At 53.2% G+C, this 8,167-nt stretch overlaps 1 protein-coding gene across 2 annotated transcripts; it reads right to left on the reverse strand.

Moving 5' to 3' along the window:
* Positions 1-716: 716 nt before the first annotated feature.
* On the reverse strand, positions 717-5,969 carry LOC134363959 (cytochrome P450 11B2, mitochondrial-like). Of its 2 annotated transcripts, XM_063079811.1 has the most exons (9): positions 5,731-5,969; positions 5,184-5,339; positions 3,415-3,614; positions 3,079-3,282; positions 2,630-2,784; positions 1,793-1,959; positions 1,322-1,400; positions 1,033-1,230; positions 717-830 (listed from the first exon to the last, which is right to left on the reverse strand). In XM_063079811.1, exons 1-9 carry the CDS (start codon positions 5,967-5,969, stop codon positions 717-719), a joined length of 1,512 nt encoding a protein of 503 aa, XP_062935881.1. The 2 variants fall into 2 exon arrangements, with proteins under 2 accessions (XP_062935881.1, XP_062935882.1); XM_063079812.1 differs by lacking the exon at positions 1,033-1,230.
* Between the last annotated feature and the right edge of the window lie 2,198 nt (positions 5,970-8,167).

Genomic DNA, 8,167 nt, shown 5'->3' on the forward strand with positions numbered 1-8,167 from the left:
AGTTCTAATCTCCTCTTCTTGTAGGGACACCTGCCGTATTAGATTGTGGGTCCTCTCCAATGACCTCATTTCACGTTATCTCTCCAAAGACCTATCTCCAAATGCAGACACATTCTAAGGTCCTGCGGTTTAGGTCTTCAGTATATGAATTTTAGGGGCACCCAATTTAGCCCATAACACACACTATCCTGATAAAATCTTTACTGTCTTCCCAAACACACACCCTGACGCTCCCATACCTAAATCACATCTGGTGTCTGGTGAAACTATCTGTGACATTCTAGAAATGTAAGGACATTATTGCTTTCCCGAGGAGGTTGCTGCCTCATATCAGTCAATGTCTCACCCCCTTGGAGGGGGCTGCTCACTCCCTGGTAACTGCCCCTACTTCCCTCCTCCAGGTTTCCATCCTGCCCTGCGGCCTGGCCCTCTGACCACGGCAGCCAGCACTTCCCCCTTGTCATACACAATGCAGCTAACCCTTGCATGTTTTAGAAACTGATTAGGTGGCACACCTCAACAAATGACTGATGAACCTGCTAACATGACCAAAACATAGTCTAGGATGTTGTTATGGTACAGACACACATACACACACACGAGAGTACTTCAAAATTTCATGGAAAGATTAGTTTTATATTTTAATACTGTTTTTCAATGAAAAACAGAAGAGGGAGGGTGGTGACAGGGCTGGGACCCTCGGTGCAGACGGATAACTAGTTAAGGGCCCTGAATATAAACCGGGGCAAGGCGGAGGGCGTCAATATGAAACGGTAGACCATCTTCACATCCTCTTTGGTTATTGTGTCCACCAGGAAGGTTTTCAGCACCTGGGATAGAAGCAGAGTTTGCATCTGGCTTCCTCAGGAGACCCAGGGACAGGACACAGCCTCCTCCCACGTTCCCAGATGCAGGAACCATGCAGCAAGGGCAGAGGCAGCCTGTGGATCAAACCAGGCCCAACCCTGACCAGACCCACCCCACGGCTCAGGCCCCCATGGCACCCTACCCAGACCCTCCCAGGCTGCTCACATGGTGCAGCAGGAGCAGAATCTCCACCTCTGCCAGGCGTCGCCCCAGGCACTGCCGCAGGCCAAAGCCAAAGGCCAGATGGTGGAAGCTCCTGCTGGGGACCCTGCTGTCTATCCAGCGCTGGGGGTTATAGCTCTCGGGCCTCGGGAACAAGGCAGGGTTGCGACCCAGTGTGTAGAGAAACACCTGGACCAATGTCTGCAGACAGGTGTGGACGGAGGGGTCACCTGCCCAGTCAGCCAATGTGGGGGGACAGGGCTGGCTGGACGGGCTATGGGGACTCACTCACCCCTGCCGGGATGTGGTAGTTCTGCAGCACCAAGTCTGAGCTCACGAGTCGCTCCACAAAAATACCCACAGGGTAGAGCCTGGCAGTGGAGACCAGCAGGGAGGGTCCTCAGCTGACAGGTTTCCTCATGTCCCCTCCACAGAATTCCTTCCCAGGATTTCCCACCCCGTCAGAGGTTCAGGGCAATGGTGGAAGCCCAGATCATGAGGAAGAGCACGCTTACTCCTGCTGGGCTCAGCCAAACCTTCCCCCACCCTGAGCAGTCCCAGGACCAGGAAGACATGCCTGAGGATGGGCCGCAGGACACTGAAGTGGGATCCAAGGGGAAGAGGAGCCCTGTCCTTTAGCAGAGGAGGAGGTGCAGAGGAAATGCAGTCCCAGCAAGGCTGCTTCTTAGCCCCCTTTTCTGTCTGCGAGCCCCCAGAGAGCAGAGGGGCCAGGGCAGCTGGGGAGGGGTCAGCCAGCCCCTACCTCAAGGTCTCCTTGATGGCCGCCCGCAGCAGGGGCAGCTCCGTGGTTGCCCTCTGGGGATTTTCCAAGATCCTGGACTCAGCTGCCAGGCTCTCCTCCCGCAGTGCCTGCTGCACGTCAGGGTTCCGAGCCAGCTCAAACAGGGTCATCAGCAAAGGGGTGGCCGTCTGCAGGAACCATGGGTGAAAGGATCTGACCTGGGCACAGGCCATGCACCTCAGCCCCCAGGTGGATGTGTGTGTCCACAGCAGCACAGAACCCTGGGACCCCAGAACTCAAGGTCCTAGCGTACACCTCGACTCCTTTCCCTAAGTCCTGAGAGAAAGGTGACCCCATCCCATCCAAGGCCCTTGTCTCCTCCAGCCTCTTCCAGGTGGGATTCTCACACCCTCCTCTAGGCACCAGGAGGGGATGACCTTCAGCATCACTCAGGGAGTTTCTGGAGCCCCATGTCCATCTGCTCCAAAGTGGGTATCTGCCCTGATCATGCACAGGCTCCTCAGCCCAAAGTGTCCTACCCTAAACTGGCCACCTGAGACCCACATGAATTTGTCATCCTGGGTCATTTCTGGTGCAATGAGAGGAATCTGCCAAACCCAGCCTGAGATCCGGTAGCCTTGCCACCCGACATTAGAGCCTGTGTAATGTCTGCATTGCTCTGCCACCTGCAGCTGAACATCTCCCTCCTCCAGCCTCTTCAGACCAGCCCTGAGCTGAGGATGGCAGGAGCCTGGGAGGCACAGAGTGAGTGTGGGGCACGTGGTGACATTTGGTGTTGAAGCCACTGCCTGGGAGTCAGGGCGGGCTTCACACTGGATGGGAGGGCTGGGTGCTGACCGTGTCCACGCTCCCTGCTGTGAGTTCAATAGTGTTGGCCTTGATGGCATCTAGCGACAAGTCTGCGTGCAACAGCAGCTCTGCCACGATGCCGCTGTAGTGCTCAGGGCTATCGACCTTCAGCTCCTGATAGATTTTCTGGATGCAATTGCTGGCTGTTGGATGAAGGGGAGACAGTCCCCAGGCCTTAGTGCTGTAAAGCGCCTCTTCTCTGTCCTCCTCCTACGCACCCAGCCCCCAACACCCCCAAGTCTCCATGCTTCTATCCCAAGATCTGGGGATCAGCCCAGCCCAGCCCCAGCTTCCTGCCAAGTTTGTCAGTCAGGACCATGAGGAAGCCATAGTCCTTGCATGTGGCCTCAATTCTCCCCTGTGCTGTGGACAAGGAGAAACTGAGTGACCATTGTGTCGTCCCTGCCACACAGCACCACGGGGTTGTTGGCCCTCACCATACTGGAAGATGTAGTCCCAGGCCTCAAAGTTCTCCTTCCACGCCTTGCTGCAAGTCCAGCGGGACAGGCTCCTGGGCATGAACGTGAGCTGGACAGTGGATCTGAGCATAGCCTTCAGGGCGTGGATGAAGTTCAGGGTGGCAGAGCTCGGGTTATGACCAAAGAGGCCCATCCGCTCTCCAAAAAGAGCTAAGTTGCTGGCTGCAGGGAAATGGCACAGCTGAGCCACAGGCAGTCCCAGGCCTCACGGCTGCCTCCTGCCAGCCCTCCCTGCCCCATTCCAGGCCTACTCCAGAGACACTGAGGCCGGGACCTTCCCACATGACCCCACACCTTCTATGGTGTAGTAGAAGATACTGGGCTGGATGTCCAGGGTCAGGCTTCTCCGGGCATTCTGCAGCACCTTCTTCTTCAGGGCCGTTGAGAAGTCCCTTGCCACCACATCCAGCATGGGGAGGTACTTCTGGACGGCCTGTGGTGACAGCACGTCTGGGTTCATCCTCAGTCGGTTGGAGCGCCATTCTGGCCCATTCCTATAGAGCACAGCTTGAGAGGCAGCCCGAGCAAGCAGCTGGCCCCCAACCTGTACCCCACCTTCCTCGTCCACAAGGGGAATCTTCCCTGGAGGGGTGGTCTCTTCTGCAAGGGACGAGGTTGACCCTCCTGTGAAGCTTTGCCCACTTCACCCACACCTGCCCCAGACGGGGAGGCCCTGGCTGGCCTCTCATCTCCCTGCCCTTCCTTTTCTGATCTTCTGCCCCATGTCAGCAACACCTGCCTGTCTCTGTGACGTGTCCCCATCTTCTGTAGGGCAGGGACCAACCGCATCTCTCAAAATATCCTCAAAATACCGCCGAGAGCACATGGAGCTCCCTGGATGTGCTCCAGTGAGTGAAGGGCAGGGATTGACACCCTCAGCCACTTTATGCAAAAATCCCTTCTTTATCTATGGCTAGCGTCCAGCAAATATTGTTCGTGATCACAGGCACATGTACTTTCACCGAATGTACCCATTCGGGACGTCCAAATGCAGGTTGCACAAATACAGACAAAACAGTGTGGCTGGTTAGCTCAGCTGGTTAGAGGGCAGCCTTATAACACCAAGGTCACAGGTTCAGATCCCCATACTAGCCAGCACCAAAAACACAAGAACAAACAAAAAAACAAACAAAACAGCCATGTAAATATATAAAATTGGACACAAAGACGCATGCAAACACATGTGCACGCATACACACACTCACATGCATGCACACAAGTACACCCCTTCCTTCAGATGTACCGGTCCAACCTTCCCCCAGACCTGCCCTCTGGGTTGGGTCTTCCTTCCAGGTCTCCTCAGTTCAGAGGCTCCCATCAGACATGCCCATTTCTCTAAACCCCACTGTTCCGAAGAGAATTCGCTTCCTGACGGGAGGTGGGGCAGCCGTGAACACTCTGACCTTCCTCCTTTCACCTTCCTCCCGCCCTAATTTCCACCTTTTTGCAGTTGATGGACTCCAGGCCCCATCTTCTGCCTGCCTTCCTGACCAGGTGTGCCACGCTTTCCACGGGGGACGAAACGTGCCCCAGGGCAACCACCCCACTTTGGCTTCCGTTCTGAGAGCAAAAGAGTCCGCGACCACCTTGATCTCCATGGCACTTGTCCCCAGGACTGTATCCCCCAAAGCAAGGGACTGCCTTGGCTCCAGGAGCCAAGGGCACCCTGGGGGTGGGGTGCAGCCCTGGGGACCTCAGGTGCTGGCGCACGCTGACTCGGACCTCGGGCCAGTGACTCCCCTTCTCAGGGCCTCAGTTTCCTCCCCTGCAGGAAGGAGAGTCACCGCCCTGCAGAGGGAGCTCCTGCCAGGCCTGCGCAGGCCAGCTGCCCCCTCACTGCAAGTGCTCATTGTTCATCTGTCGTCTGAGAAGGTGCCCCCTGCATTTCTCTGCTCCGGTCCTGCTGCCCCCGGCCTCGGGACACACATGGCACCCATGGCAAGGCACTCATCGGGTGCTGGTGGTCCCCTGTCTTCACCCCAATAGGCCCCAGGGCAGCTGTGCTTTGGGGGTCTCCTCTGTCTCCCCACCCTCCTTCCTCCTCATGCGGACTCGCCCCTCACAGCAAGAACACGCCACATTTGTGCCCGTGATGGTGTCTGTAGGCCAGCCATGGTTCCGGAACATTCCGGCAAGGGTGCAGGCCTTCCGCCTGCTGCAGCCTCTCCACGTCCTCCGGCAGCATCACGGCCACCCTTCGTGTTCCTCCCATGTCATCTCTGTGGATAAAGCACAGAGCCCTGAGTGAAGTCCCGTCCTGTCCTGAGCCCCACTCTGCAAAACCAACCCCTCTGTCTCCTATTTGAGCTCTCCCCTCTCCTGGACTGTGGCTTTACTGCAGGACGTTCCTCCTGCTGTCCCCTGAAACCTCTCCAACTTTAGTGCCTCTGAGCTCTGTCCTCTGAGCAGTGAGCCACGAAGAGCCTTTGTCTCCACCAGCAGAGCAGAGGCGCAGACCAGCAACCACCATGCTCCCTCCCTGCCTTCCTCGGGTGCAGAGCACAAGCACCCACCGGGAACGGGCAGCACTGTGTGCCTGGCAAGGGCTGGGCAGCACGCAGGGCCTGAAAATTCTGGGCGTTCTCAGCCAGGGACCAGGGAGGGCTTTACCTGAAAATGGGCCCCAGCTCCTGGAAGGTCCGATGCGTCTCCAGGTGAAAGTTCTCATGGCCCCGCTCCTTCCAGATCTGCAGCAGCCTCAGATACTTGTTGCCAGGCTGCTGGGGAATGGCTTCGAAGGGCAGCACTGCCTTGGGCGCCAGAGCGGCTCTGCTGCCCAGTGTCCGTGCCCTGTGCAGGCACAGCCAGGGCCCTGCCGTCCTCACATCCACCTTTGCCCTGAAGGCCATCCCGATCCTCCCTCCACCCCCACTCAGCACAAATCCTTTTATCCTGTCGGGGGACCTGCACTGGCAGACTGATCACGTCATGAGAGATAGTGTCCCTGGAGCTGCCAGAGAAACTGGGGCAGGGGTCAGGGCTGGAGTCCCTCAGCTGGAGTTGGAGGAAGGAGATGGTCAGGTGCCTGGTGCCCATTTCTGCAGGAGCTGCTGAGAGGAGGGTGCTGAGAGCAGCTGCCAGGTCAGGATTGGGGGCTGAATGAGGTGGAGGGTGCGGGGCAGAGGCCTGTCCCTCCTCCCCTGGGTGAGAGGAGCAAGATGGATGGGCCTTATCTTATCAAGCGTCCTAGATCATTCATCTGCTTCTCGGAAGAAGCAAACAGGCGGAAGGGGGAAGGAGTTTGCATTAATCATTTTAACCCACATGTAAGTAATTGTTTACTCTTTAACATTTTATTTATTTTTAATTAACAGATAAAAATTGTATACATATCGATTGTGTACAAGGTGATGTTTTGAAATTGGTATATGTTGTATTAGGGCTAAATTGAGCTTAACAGCTTATATATCACTTCACATACTTCGTTTTTTGCGTGTGGTGAGCACACCAAGTCTCTCCTGGGTATTTTCAAGTGCACAGTACACTGTAATTAACTGGCCGCTCCGTGTTGCACCATAAGCATCTTGAACTCGTTCCTCCTGGTAACTAAAATGTAGTATCCGTTGACCAGCACTTCCCAGACGCCCCTGCTCCAACCCCGGTAACCAGCACTTTACTCTCTTCTTCTACTAGTTTCACTTTTTTAGAGAGATCTGTGGTACTTGTCTTTCTGTGCCTGGCTTTTGTCACGGAGCATAATGTCCTCCAGTCAGTATGTCATCCATGCGGCTGCAAATGACACAATTTCCTTCTTTTGAGGCTACATCGTACTCCGTTGTGTGTATACATCACTTTTTCTTCGTGTATTCATCAGCTGAAGGGACACTACGGTTGATTTCGTATCTCAGGTATTGAGAGTAATGCTGCAATGGACGTGGAAGTGCACCTTGGACAGACCTATTTCACTTCCTTTGGATATAGTTGTATTATTTTGGGATCACATGTAGTTCTATTTTTAATTTTTTGAGGAACTTCCATTGTGCGTCCATAATGTCTAGCGTGATGTACATGCCACCAACAGGGTGCAAGGGTTCCCTTTCTCCAAATACTTACCAACGCTTGTTATCTTTTCTGTTCACAATAGTCATTCTAACAGGTGTCAAGCAATATCTCAGTATGGTTTTAATTTTCCTGTCCCTAATGATTAGTGATGTTGAGCATTCTTTCATATACCTGTTGGCCATTTGTATGTCTTCTTTTGAGAAAAGTCTTTTGAGGTCCTTTACCCATTTTTAATCCAGTTATTTGATTTTTTCCTATTGAGTTGTTTGAACTTCTCATATATTTTGAATATTAAGATGTATGCTTTGTCAGATGCATAGATTACAAATATTTTCTTCCATTCTGTAGGTTATTTCTTCACTCTTTCAATGATTTCCTTGGTTTGCAGAAGCTTTTGAGTTTGAAGTATTTCCATTTGTCTATTTTCATTTGTGTTACCTGTGCTTTTGGGTTAATATCCAAAAAATCATTGCCCCCAACAGTGTGATGGCATTTTTTCTTCATGTTTTCTTGTAGGAGTTTTACAATTTGAGGTTTTGTGTTTAAGTCTCTAATCCATTTTGAGTTGTTTTTTGCATATGAAGTGCGATAATGCCCAATTTCACCCTTTTGCATGTGTATATCCATTTTTCTCACGTCCATTTATTGAAGAGACTTTTTGCCATTGTTTATTCTTGACACCTTGAAAAAAAAAATCAATTGACCGTTGGAGGAAAATGAAGGAGAACACCTGTTAAAGGTGGAGGGACTCTTGCTCTCCAGGATTTAGACTGTGTCAGCAGAAATGCAAAAGGACTGGGTCAGCAAGAATTCGCAAAGCTCAACCGCAAACCATAGACTTTCTCTCGAGTTACCTTGGAGACAGGGAGGTATGGGAGGGGTTTACAGCTGGCTAAAACATATATAAGATATGCTTTTACCCAATAAAGTTGCTTAGTGTGTGCACTGAGCCCCAGAACTTTGTGTCTGGTCTGTGGTTGACCACCACCCCAGGTGGCAGCCCCTAGCTCAAGGCGTGCCTTGATCAACTCACCTTACTGCAGTC

Source organism: Cynocephalus volans, chromosome 15 (assembly GCF_027409185.1).
Source record: "Cynocephalus volans isolate mCynVol1 chromosome 15, mCynVol1.pri, whole genome shotgun sequence".
Taxonomy (NCBI): Eukaryota; Metazoa; Chordata; class Mammalia; order Dermoptera; family Cynocephalidae; genus Cynocephalus; species Cynocephalus volans.